The sequence below is a fragment of the Zootermopsis nevadensis genome, unplaced genomic scaffold, assembly GCF_977971745.1.
Source record: "Zootermopsis nevadensis isolate Lab colony 2312 unplaced genomic scaffold, Znev_1.0 Znev_ptg000040l, whole genome shotgun sequence".
NCBI classification, from domain to species: Eukaryota; Metazoa; Arthropoda; class Insecta; order Blattodea; family Termopsidae; genus Zootermopsis; species Zootermopsis nevadensis.
This window is the reverse complement of record NW_028259172.1, coordinates 1,293,258-1,306,318: the sequence shown is the minus strand read 5'-3', so window position 1 is coordinate 1,306,318 and position 13,061 is coordinate 1,293,258. Positions and strand designations below refer to the sequence as shown.

The 13,061-nt window shown below is 41.9% G+C and overlaps 2 protein-coding genes across 2 annotated transcripts in view; both read right to left on the bottom strand.

Moving 5' to 3' along the window:
• The window catches only part of LOC110836945 (protocadherin Fat 3-like), a 251,388-nt gene that overhangs the window by 236,157 nt on the left and 2,170 nt on the right, over positions 1–13,061 (bottom strand). The window lies entirely within an intron of this gene.
• LOC147871758 (uncharacterized) overlaps positions 10,258–13,061 on the bottom strand; it is a 213,571-nt gene continuing 210,767 nt past the window's right edge. The window contains exon 4 of the mRNA XM_087360244.1: positions 10,258–10,463. Within this exon, the coding sequence (XP_087216370.1) occupies positions 10,273–10,463 (191 nt within the window). The 3' untranslated portion in view covers positions 10,258–10,272. The remainder of the gene's footprint in view (positions 10,464–13,061) is intronic.

The following is a 13,061-nucleotide window of genomic DNA, read 5'->3' as shown; positions in this document are numbered from 1 at the left end:
AATCCGCTATTATGCAAGCCTTAGTTGGTCCAAGTTCAGCTTCATCTACAGCTGGTTTGACTTCTTCAGCATTCAGGAATGAAGCTGCTCTACAATAGCAAGAGTGGTCTATTGCAACGAAGAACTTCTCCTTACTGAGGAAATATTGTTCCACTTACAATACAGAATATTATTCCACCATTTAATATTGCGGTAACTTCGGAAGTGACGGCGTTCAATTTGGCACAAAATAAGTTATAAAGAATGAAGGCACTGTTTACGTCTCTCTGGTGGTTGTAATTAATGAACTTTAACCTTCGAATGTTAGGAACTAGACAATTCGTTCATACACACCAGTCATTTATTTCCTTATACGTAGGAAAGTTGGTGTTTGATAATATGAATGCAGGGCATGTGGCCTACATCATGCAGCCTCCATTAGGCTACATGGGTTAACGAAAAGTTTCATAACTGCTGGTGTGAGACATGAAATATGGTCGAATGTAACAAGCACTTCCTCCAAATTTTATAAACCTAACACGTTAAATAATTCGAATACAGTTCCACAAAATGTTTTAATGCATCGATGACGTCACAATATTAAAAAAAGAGATAATTTTGCACGTATGACATCGGACGCTTAGAAACGTTCAATACAAACTTCACACCTGTGATTCGCATTAAAATAGAGCAAATACCATACAAATGCCTCTTAAGCCACTCTGCGTGTGAACAATTTCCCATACGTAAGGAACAGAACACACGAAGAGACCCTCAGTACGGGATGGGTGCATGGCCACTGCTCAAAGCGGATTACAGTCGACCGAGCTTACACGTCGCCCTGTTCGACGGAAACTCGCCAGCCAAAGTCAAGCTACAAAGAGGATGTGTACAGGCAGTCAAGAAAGGAACCTCCCACAGCTGGGACCGAAGTCCCTCGCAAAATCAGGAATGAAGTGTGAAACGCGAACAAGGAGAGGGCGTCATCTTTGCGGTATCGACAAGAAAGAACATGACAGCCAGAAAGTCAGTGCTGGAGTGAGGGCACTGGGGTCCATAATGCACAGAAATAACTTGCAAAGTAACCAGCCAAGCGAGTTTGAGGCTCCAACAGTGGGAAAACTCTAGAGCAGTTTTCACTTGACAAACAAATACACAGCGCCTCCGAAAACCACATCCTACAGATCAGAACGAAGGACAGCAACATTAACATAAAATTATTACTTCGTAAAGGCGAGCGATTTTGATTCTAGTGTTTAATTATCCTCTGCAGATTTTCAAAAACATCGATATGCATTTTCCTATATAGCCATAGATTAAAGATTGACACCCACAGAGCATAAAACAGAATGCTGGCTGGGAAATCACGAAAGAATTGGCAAATATTAAGGAGGATGTCAGAGAATAGGATATGGGGGTGCTGTATTCCACCACCGCAATATTATTTCATCAACAGCACAAATTATGATAATCCTCGTTATGCAATTGCATCTGTGCTCTCGTTCACGCTTTCCGCATAGGTCCAAATATCGCGCCTGTATCCCGTTCTCAAACACCTGCAACCCATGAGGTCCCCTTCGAGAGTACTTTGCCCAGCTGCCATGCGGGTGGCCGTGGTGACGGAGAATTCACAGGAACAGACATTAACGTGGTCCCGGGGGGGGGGGGGCACAAATAGAAAAGAACAGAAATGAAAAAATTGTAAAAAAAAGGAGGTACTCTACTTGAACCTGGAAATGCACAGTTCCTGCGCTTAATTAAGCAACACACCAAAAACTAGGTCCATAGTGGTGTGGAGACAAAGACCCACAACCTTCACCTGAACAGCAGATGGCGGTATCAACTTCACAGCCAGGTCGCTTTGACCCCACGGAAAGTGCCCGGTACAAAGCGGAGAGGAGGCTGGGTGGAGTACGCAGCCTGTCTGGAACCGGAATCCCCAATCGGACATCCCGTAAGTCTAACGACCGTACAAGACAGAATGACGCGAAATACCATGGCTTTCGAAACGTCTGAAACTAGTTTCACCAGTATTACATTCGACAATGTCCATTGTCTGAAGCACACCTATCGCGCATCGGGAGTTGCATGTACCTCCTTCTTCAGATGATGGGTTGTCATCATGCTGGCCCGCACTTTGTTTTATTATAACATCATGCAGTATTCAAAAGGTCCTGGGTTCGATTCCTACCGTCGCATCTTTCTCTTAATATTGATGGTGACGTTTGAGATCGAATCAATGTCCTTCTGAATAATTTAACAAAGTAGTACCATGATTCCACCAGAGAACCGAAGCGGACCAGACATGACTGCTATCAGCAAGTATCGGTACGATGATAACCAATCATCTGAAGACCAAAACAGAGGCAATTCCCGAAACGTCGTTCGGACAGAGGGAAAAATACTACATACTATCAGTGTAAGCTGATCGGTCCTTGCCGAAAGATGAAACGATTCCTATGTTATACAACGAAGTTGTTTCAACTGGAGACAGTCAGAAGATATGAAAAGAAGGTAATGAACGACAAGGAGGTATTATACCAAAATGAATTATTCGTAATCTATTTTCAAGTACTGTCTTGTCAACCTCCTAAATAAAATCAGAAAAATCACCAAAACCATGAGAAAAACAACTGATCTGGTCGATTTCGCAAGGAGTACCTTCCGAAAGCGAGTACAGTGCATTACCGCTAGATGAACTTGTTCGAAACCACAGAATAACAGAAAAGATGAATACAAGTATCAGATGGGCTTAAATTCAGCAATGACTGAACTGTTGTCCATGGCAGGGACGCTGAGTACAGCGACACTTTGCAAGCTTCTGGCTGAAGGAGGATCCAAAGAGACAGAAGGGACAAAATAGATAGTGGAGGGAGCAGAGGGGCGTCGTGAATAATTCATACGCTGCCTCAGAGCTCGGAAACCCGTGGCTTTCCTTCGCTACGGCGTGTCAGGTCTTCTCAGCACTGCGTTGCTTCTCGCACGAATCGTGTGCCTCTTTCCATAAAGACGAGAGAGGAAAGACATTCTTCGGTGACGACGTCCATCACCATCAACGTCGTGTCCCTGGTCATCATTCCGACCGCCAAGTGGGCCTTTCGACACGTGTTCTACACAACGCACAGGCTGACTCGCAAACATCGCAAGTTCGCTATAGCACAGTTCCTTTCCCTTAGCACGAAACGACAGCGTCCGTGAGAATCGTCTCGGGACTTGACGAATTAAAACAAAAAATTATAACCAATCGATCGGCAAAGACGACAAGACATTTTCCGGAGTTCTGTCCTTTCTAAAATCTCTTCATAGTGTCAAAAAAAAAAGGATGCCAAGTTTGGTTCAAAGCGGCGTATCCATTCTCGCGCTACGGGCGAACATACGTACATAAACACACAATATTTGTTTTATATATGAGACAATGAACTGGGATGGATATGAAAGGAAACGGTAGTTGATTGTCTTAGGCGGGCCTTCTTGACTTTTGGAACCATAGAAAGACAAAAAAAAATGCAGAATAACTAACCCCGGGACTGATGATTAAAAGCGGAATCTCCAGGAATCGAACCAAGGAGACTACAGACCCAGCCGCGAATATCTTCTCTCTCGTCCTATCGAGACATTTAAGCAGGCTATGTAATTACAGACCTACAGCAGTAATCTACATAAAAAATTAAATCTTGTAGCTTCATAATCTGTTATACATTGCGTAAACACATAGATTGATCTTATTATTATTTCTTACTGATGATAAATATTTCAACTGTTGGCAGGAACACCTCGACAAAAGAGGGTACTTGGTAGACTTAATAGCAGATGGTAGAACAATATTAAAATCGATTTTAAGAAATAAGTTGTGACGGTGCGGACTGCATTAAGATAAGAAATGCCGTCGGCCATCTGCATATAAAATAGTTGAGACGACCACAAAAAGCAAGAAAAATAATTTGTAATCTATTCCCCGTTCCATCGCACACAATTCTTCTCGAGAAAGTGATCACGAACGAAAGAACAGTATCCATTGGAAATTGTTCACGAGGGATTTACAGACATCCGCACTTGAAGAGTAATCTACGAAGCGGACAGACTGGAAAGAGAAGGGTTGAAAAGTTAAGCCTGCCTGTCGCAAGTTAAACAGAGTGGATAATTGAAAGAGGTGGGCTGGAAGATATTCCGCCATTCACTTTTCAGAACAATCCCTGCACAGGAAGCGAACTGAATTAAGTTCTTATTTTGATTCTGATTTCCCCTTCAGGTTAAAAAAAACTGATGAGAAAAGAAGTCGAAATAATCTTAATCAGTAGCTGAAGAACGAAAGTTTCTGTTTCAAAGTAATACGAAGTTTCTGTGTGCTGGACCTTACAGTGTAACGTCATTTAAAATTTAATTACAGTGCAGACGAACAAATTAGAAGGAAGAAAATAACTGAAGAAAATAATAGAAGAAATAATCGGTATTCTTGAGAACTTTTATTACGAACTTGTACATTGAGCAAACGAACGCGCTAACTTGCGCACAATGGCCGACAGATGTGAATTTGACATATCGGCTTATTACATAAACTGTTCCACTGGCTAAGAGTTTTGTGTAACGCGTTACCAACTGCAACTCTGAATCATAACAACAGAGTAAGAAACGATAAGCAAAGTACTAAACTAGGCACGGGAGGTTTCCATGTCCTCATACTCGTAGCTAGATACAAGATTAAAGTGTTTCTGGTCATTAATTTGTCATCAACTGTAAGTACCTAAGTAATTACCTCTATCACGGAAGTCCTCCTCGATAAGCTGAAACTCTCTCCGCTTATCAAGCAACTCCTCGCCAGTTGCGGAACCCGAAGGATCACTACCGTGGTCTAAAGAACCCGCCCAGCAATATCCTGAACCAGACGAATCCAAGTGCGCTCTTAGGTTCTCACTGCGGTGAATATGGGGGTGTTGGTTTTCTCTCTTCGACCCTGAAGACTGGCAAATCCGAAAAGCGGGTATCCAACTACGAGTCCACACATCGTCAAACGACAGAAGACCATCATCGGCAGATGACTCCAGTTCACAGCCTTACATCATATTCCTTTAAGAACCGCTTTAATATTCTTCTCCCACCTATGTTTAAGCCTTTTCAACTTCTGAGACGAAAACTGTGTATGCATTTGTCATCTTCGTAATGTGTACTACATGCCTCATGCATCACATGTTAATTACTTTCGTAACCGTAATAAAAGTAGCGAAGTGTACAAAATTATGAAGCTCTTCATTATGTGAATTTACTGTATCATAATTACCCAAAGTTTTATACAAACCTACAACTACAGGATCTAAAAAAAGCTTTCGATTGAACTGCCATCTACTGGACGAGGGTTGTAAAGAATTATTTAGTACTTTGCTACACGCATTGCCTCAAATGCAAACACAGATTTCGAAACAAAACATTACCATTGTCACGACATGTTAAAATGTTGACTATTATACAATAAAAGATTCCACATTTTGATTTATTCTTTTCCACAGCACTGTACAACATAGAAAAGAAGTACAGACATGCTAAAAATGCACACACAAAAATTTCTTTACTTGATAATTATTTATGAGCTACGTCAGATGAAATTAAATGGTGTTACATAGTTACCATTATTAAAATTAAGTATGTGGGGTAAAACTAATTAGTAGGCCTGTCGATAATTTATATAGCCTATATGAACAGATACCGCCACGGTGGTCTAGCGGTTAGAACGCTGGCCTTGTAATCCTGGGGTCTCGGGTTCGATTCCCGGCGGTGCCCGAATTTATAACTTGTGTTGGGCAAAGCCGTGGTCTAGGCAACACGGAGTTTTCCTCCGTGGCATCCCAACAATTACTCCATTCACACACAGAAGAAGGCAATGGCAAACCACTTCTGGATCATCTGCCAAGAACGTATATAAACAGGTCCCAGTCCGAGAAGAGAAAAGGATGGAAGGATCCTGTTCATATGGACCTGCCGTCACACAGAACACTAAATAATAATAAGATGAGGTGGTCTAGCGGTTAGAACGCTGGCCTTGTAATCCTGGGGGTCTCGGGTTCGATTCCCGGCGGTGCCCGAATTTATAACTTGTGTTGGGCAAGGCCGTGGTCTAGGCAACACGGAGTTTTCCTCCGTGGCATCCCAACAATTACTCCATTCACACACAGAAGAAGGCAATGGCAAACCACTTCTGGATCATCTGCCAAGAACGTATATGAACAGGTCCCAGTCCGAGAAAAGGATGGAAGGATCCTGTTCATATGGACCTGTCGTCAGACAGAACACTAAATAAATAAATAATACATGAACAGATCGATTATTTAGAGGCGACCAAGGTGGAGGCCGATGACAAAAATTACTTTCTTTGCCTTTCCTTTGTTAATTCAAATTATTGTAGCATTTCATGAGTTCAGGCATGCCTACGTCACCATGGATACTACAAGCAAAGAAGAGTGACTTACTAAATAAAACTCTACGTGGAAATTTATAACTTCCGTCTTAACAAAAAATTTTGGTCGTCCTTTAAACTGGGTTACAAACGTTTTGTGGCGCTCCTCTATTTGAAATAGGATGCAGCCCTCAGCAAATAAATCGAAATGAACGTACCATGAAACTGTGGGGTATGTTTCGTATGTAATTATCCTAAAACCAATTTTGATACTTTTTCAGACAGACTACAAATAATTTTGTGATTGTAAACAAAATTGAAATAGTTAATATAAATAATTATATAACCCAAAAATATGTGCATATGTAAGTACTGAAAACCATTTTGGTCACGAGTTTAATAATATTGATGAACCCCCCCCCACAGCTTATAAGTACGGTTTTTTCATGCAATCAACTGTACTGAAACAATGATGCTGCTTGTTTCTAACAAACTTGTATTTACCGCTTGTAAGGACGTGTTATGTGTAAATTAATATTCTACAGGCTATGCGTCTTTAACACATTTCATAAGGATATTGGCAGAAAATTCGACTTCATTACGAAGTTAGTTTTCTGTTCACCTAAACCTAATTGCCTTGGATAATTTCTAACGATGACAAAAAAGGATGAAAACGGTCCTGGCCTATTTCAATATATTATTTCAGAATTTGCCTGCGGGGACTAAAAATTTAAATCAGGACAGCAGAATTCCAAGCCTACGTCTAAAACCGATAACTCACGAATACAAAGCACGATTGCTGGCCATCAAACCGGGACACCGGTTTCTGGCAAGAAGTTCTAATATTATTAATGAAGGCAGTCGTCGTCACAGTACATACATGCACACCTTTGCTTAAAAAATAAAGTATGCGAATGACCGACTACACAGATGTTGCTGAAAATGGAAACAGATATCCCTTCGCATACAAAGCTGAATCAGCCATTACGTCATAACACACATGAAGAAAATAGTAAGTACTACCACTCAAGAGAACAAAGGTGGGAAATTAAACCTTATAAGGATTAATTCTTTACAGTAGACATGGAGAACGTGTCTTCAGCTGGGTTCGTTCTTCAAAGCAAATCATACAAAGATAAATCCACATATCCTATAACGAAGAGTCGAGATTTGCGGCCACAAAAATGGCGCTTAACATCGGTTATCTTACCAATATTACAACGCCGTGTCTGCAACAGAAAATATTTGCTCTCTAATCGATATAAACATCGACCTTTGAAGGTCCTGAAACTCAATATTTTATTACAAATAATAAAAAATACAAAATCAAATTAAATATGACCATATTAAAGAGTACTAACATAAAAGGACACTAAAAACTTTAACATTTCTGTCGATGTTCTTGTGGGCTATGGGGTCGCGCTACCTCGATGCATGTGTAATTTACCAACGAATCTGGGAAACACACTTTCTCCATCTTCAGCGACGAAGTTCTTATTCTTAAACTGTCATGGACAAGTTGTCTTCCGATTCAGAATTATGAATTAAACAGCTTATTGGGTATATGGTAGGACTCCCTAGGAGGAGGATCGGCATACTGCAACGCCACTACCTACACGAGACAACACAAACACAAAATAAATACATACATACCCAGAATAGGGTTGGAACACAAGTTCGTACTCCTTCAGATTGCCCTTTCACTGTTCTAAACTTACTTCATGTAATTTCCAGCATTCTTAAACTTTCCCTTTTAGCATACGGCCCAAAAAAAATGGCTGAACAGCAAGGAATTGGTCAAAGTAACACAACCGGTTCGTAAACATTCGCAGAAGGGTTCACGTACCATTGACTAGCTCGTGATCTAACAGAACAGCGTGCAGCCTGCACCAGGCAAGTTTAAGGAAGCATAATACGAATTAGCCACGCTGGCCTTGTAATCCTGGGGTCTCGGGTTCGAATTTATAACTTGTGTTGGGCAAGGCCGTGGTCTAGGCAACACGGAAATTTCCTCTGTGGCATCCCAACAATTACTCCATTCACACACAGAAGAAGGCAATGGCAAACCACTTCTGGATCATCTGCCAAGAACGCATATGAACAGGTCCCAGTCCGAGAAAAGGATGGAAGGATCCTGTTCATATGGACCTGTCGTCAGACAGAACACTAAATAATATTAAGATGAGGTGGTCTAGCGGTTAGAACGCTGGCCTTGTAATCCTGGGGTCTCGGGTTCGAATTTATAACTTGTGTTGGGCAAGGCCGTGGTCTAGGCAACACGGAGTTTTCCTCCGTGGCATCCCAACAATTACTCCATTCACACACAGAAGAAGGCAATGGCAAACCACTTCTGGATCATCTGCCAAGAACGCATATGAACAGGTCCCAGTCCGAGAAAAGGATGGAAGGATCCTGTTCATATGGACCTGTCTTCAGACAGAACACTAAATAATAATAAGATGAGGTGGTCTAGCGGTTAGAACGCTGGCCTTGTAATCCTGGGGTCTCGGGTTCGAATTTATAACTTGTGTTGGGCAAGGCCGTGGTCTAGGCAACACGGAGTTTTCCTCCGTGGCATCCCAACAATTACTCCATTCACACACAGAAGAAGGCAATGGCAAACCACTTCTGGATCATCTGCCAAGAACGCATATGAACAGGTCCCAGTCCGAGAAAAGGATGGAAGGATCCTGTTCATATGGACCTGTCGTCAGACAGAACACTAAATAATAATAAGATGAGGTGGTCTAGCGGTTAGAACGCTGGCCTTGTAATCCTGGGGTCTCGGGTTCGAATTTATAACTTGTGTTGGGCAAGGCCGTGGTCTAGGCAACACGGAGTTTTCCTCTGTGGCATCCCAACAATTACTCCATTCACACACAGAAGAAGGCAATGGCAAACCACTTCTGGATCATCTGCCAAGAACGTATATGAACAGGTCCCAGTCCGAGAAAAGGATGGAAGGATCCTGTTCATATGGACCTGTCGTCAGACAGAACACTAAATAATAATAAGATGAGGTGGTCTAGCGGTTAGAACGCTGGTCTTGTAATCCTGGGGTCTCGGGTTCGAATTTATAACTTGTGTTGGGCAAGGCCGTGGTCTAGGCAACACGGAGTTTTCCTCCGTGGCATCCCAACAATTACTCCATTCACACACAGAAGAAGGCAATGGCAAACCACTTCTGGATCATCTGCCAAGAACGCATATGAACAGGTCCCAGTCCGAGAAAAGGATGGAAGGATCCTGTTCATATGGACCTGTCGTCAGACAGAACACTAAATAATAATAAGATGAGGTTGTCTAGCGGTTAGAACGCTGGCCTTGTAATCCTGGGGTCTCGAGTTCGAATTTATAACTTGTGTTGGGCAAGGTCGTGGTCTAGGCAACACGGAGTTTTCCTCCGTGGCATCCCAACAATTACTCCATTCACACACAGAAGAAGGCAATGGCAAACCACTTCTGGATCATCTGCCAAGAACGCATATGAACAGGTCCCAGTCCGAGAAAAGGATGGAAGGATCCTGTTCATATGGACCTGTCGTCAGACAGAACACTAAATAATAATAAGATGAGGTGGTCTAGCGGTTAGAACGCTAGCCTTGTAATCCTGGGGTCTCGGGTTCGAATTTATAACTTGTGTTGGGCAAGGCCGTGGTCTAGGCAACACGGAGTTTTCCTCTGTGGCATCCCAACAATTACTCCATTCACACACAGAAGAAGGCAATGGCAAACCACTTCTGGATCATCTGCCAAGAACGCATATGAACAGGTCCCAGTCCGAGAAAAGGATGGAAGGATCCTGTTCATATGGACCTGTCGTCAGACAGAACACTAAATAATAATAAGATGAGGTGGTCTAGCGGTTAGAACGCTGGCCTTGTAATCCTGGGGTCTCGGGTTCGAATTTATAACTTGTGTTGGGCAAGGCCGTGGTCTAGGCAACACGGAGTTTTCCTCCGTGGCATCCCAACAATTACTCCATTCACACACAGAAGAAGGCAATGGCAAACCACTTCTGGATCATCTGCCAAGAACGTATATGAACAGGTCCCAGTCCGAGAAGAGAAAAGGATGGAAGGATCCTGTTCATATGGACCTGTCGTCAGACAGAACACTAAATAATAATAATTACGAATTAGCAACTCTAAGTAGCCACGGCATTGCAGAAAATGGATTAGTGAAAAATACACCCACACCCACTAAACAGGATGCAAAGGAATGGCTACCTTCAGCTTAATTATAACCTTTGGCACTTAAGTTATCTATTTAAGGTTAGGAAGATAGCTGTCTTCTATGCTATTGCGTCGTGTAGTATGGTAGAAGTTTACCGACGTTTCAGAGGTTCTTCTTGCCACCATCATCAGGGCGACGAGTAAATCCTACCTATTTAAGGTTGCCTAATGGAAGGTTGCCGAAGTGTAAACACAAGTTGGCGTATACTGATAGGATTTAACATTTATAGTCGTTCAAAATTAAACCTGGACACCTACAGATTACGTGTCACCTCAGCAGCGGGCTGTTGAGAACACCACAGCAAGGGGCCGTTAATTTCTTGACCAGCTGAGCGACTATCAGCGTCTCAGGGTGTTTGCTCCATTGAATTCGTTTGAATTCCGACTCAGACGCCTAACTTACGTATTATCGTTTCTTCCAGTGAGCTGGATAACTGTTGGTCTGCAACAGCTATTAGAAGCTTGTGCAACAGACTCTGAGGTGACTGAACTGAATTCAAGTCAAGTTTTCCCGAAACGCGTGTGGAATTGAACTGACGTCAGGATCGGCCGAGACCCTGAGAGAGGAATGAATTAAAAGTCAGGACAAGCTGGCCCTTGTGATAGAAATACAACGAAATCAAGATTGCCGGCCTTTTGTGCAACATCAAATTTTAAGTGACACGCCAAACCTCGTAGCAGGAATTAACAGAAGTCTCGACTCCGATGATCTACACATTAGAATCGAATTCAAGTCTGGATTAGCTGTCACTTATGTTTGGATTGAATTAAAGTTATTCATTTGCGTCTTCAGGCACGTAAGTAACAAAAGCTGCCTTTCATTCCAGCTGCAGGTATCTGCAACCAGGCAGCATTACACAATGACGTCATCACTACTCATTTATCCTACTTTTGCTGTACATACTTCACACAAGAAGGGCATAAAGATTAACTTCGTAACAGCATTCCGTTTTGGAGATAAATACTGGAGTATCCACAAACAAATCCGTATTGTTATGAACGCCAGGTGTCAGTTCATCTCCGTAAAAAAAGGCACTAGATCAGCTTTTGTGTTGTTCTATCTACGTCTTGTCTCCACATTGGAGATCGTAAAGAACGGTTCTCCACTTGGCGAGAATTACTTCACAAAACAAGAAGTTACACGATTTCAAAATCTCTTCTAATGAAATCTTGTCTGATGGAAACGAGGATTGAAACGAAATGGTAATTTCATGGCGATGAAATACTAAGGGTCGCAGAGTTTCCGCGATGGTGTGTGTTCATCTCCCAGACACCGACCATTCTACAAGAGTGACTGAAATGGAACAATGTCGTTCAGCTGTGAAGCGATGGCCTTATTCGAGTACACAACCAATTCTAATTTCGGCATAATTTACGGAAATCCAAAACTGAAATTGATTTACAAACAATATTTTATAGCGCACAATCTGAAGCTTTCATGGTGACTAACACTTATAAAATCTTCTCGGATTATCAGCCATGTCACTTGGTTGAAAATCACCAATGTTTCTGAAGCCATTTGTCCCTCGTAAGGTCTGATCTAAAGGTTTCACGGCAACGAACATAAGTAAAATATGTGATCACGTCGAAAACCTAATTATAGGAACACAGACGGTCCCCGAAACATCGGTGATTTTTAACCAAGTGAAATGGATGATATCCCGAGAAGATTTCATAAATATTTTATTGAATACTTATTATCTGTCTTCATACAAAAGTCATCTATTACAGACAATAATTTGTTACAGTTGTAGCTATTATGTTGTAAGTTTTAAAAAAAACATTTTTACACGGTCATGTTATTTTACGTTCTAAAAAATCATAAGATTACAGAAAGTTTCCTATTTTATCTATCGAAAATCTTTTAGCACATATGACTTAAAGATGTATGGTTGTTACTCCCACTCAAGGTATTCGCTTTTTTTTACTGGACTCACAGCAAGACACCAGATAAAGGGACAACAAGTTCACTGTATCTGTGATCATTTGATGATAACCTTGACTGCCACTTTCAAATCCTGAGAAGGTCGGGTAATGAGCTAATCACCACGTCGGTCTACAGCCTAGAACATTTGCGCAACGCTGGTCTCAGACTGTGAGCATTAGCACAAACCCAGGGGGAATCTAACAGCTTCCGGGGCAGATCGAGTAGAGGGCAGTACGAAAGATACAGAAAGCAAACAGATGCTGTGCTGTCTTCTATCTATGTATCTATGTCTATCACGAGAAGCGAGGAAAAATAACGTCCTTTATGAAGCCAATTAAGTCCACGAATAATTTGACATTGACATTTCTTTAACAGAGCGAAAATAGAGGGTAATTTAAGACTGTGTAATTCAAGTCGAAAGAACACGTGCTTTGATTTAAGCACCATCAAATCTGCTTACGGATATCGAAATCCCAAAGGACCTTGGAGTTTTATGGATGTCTTCTGGGTTCTAGCGCCGTGTAGTATGGTAGAA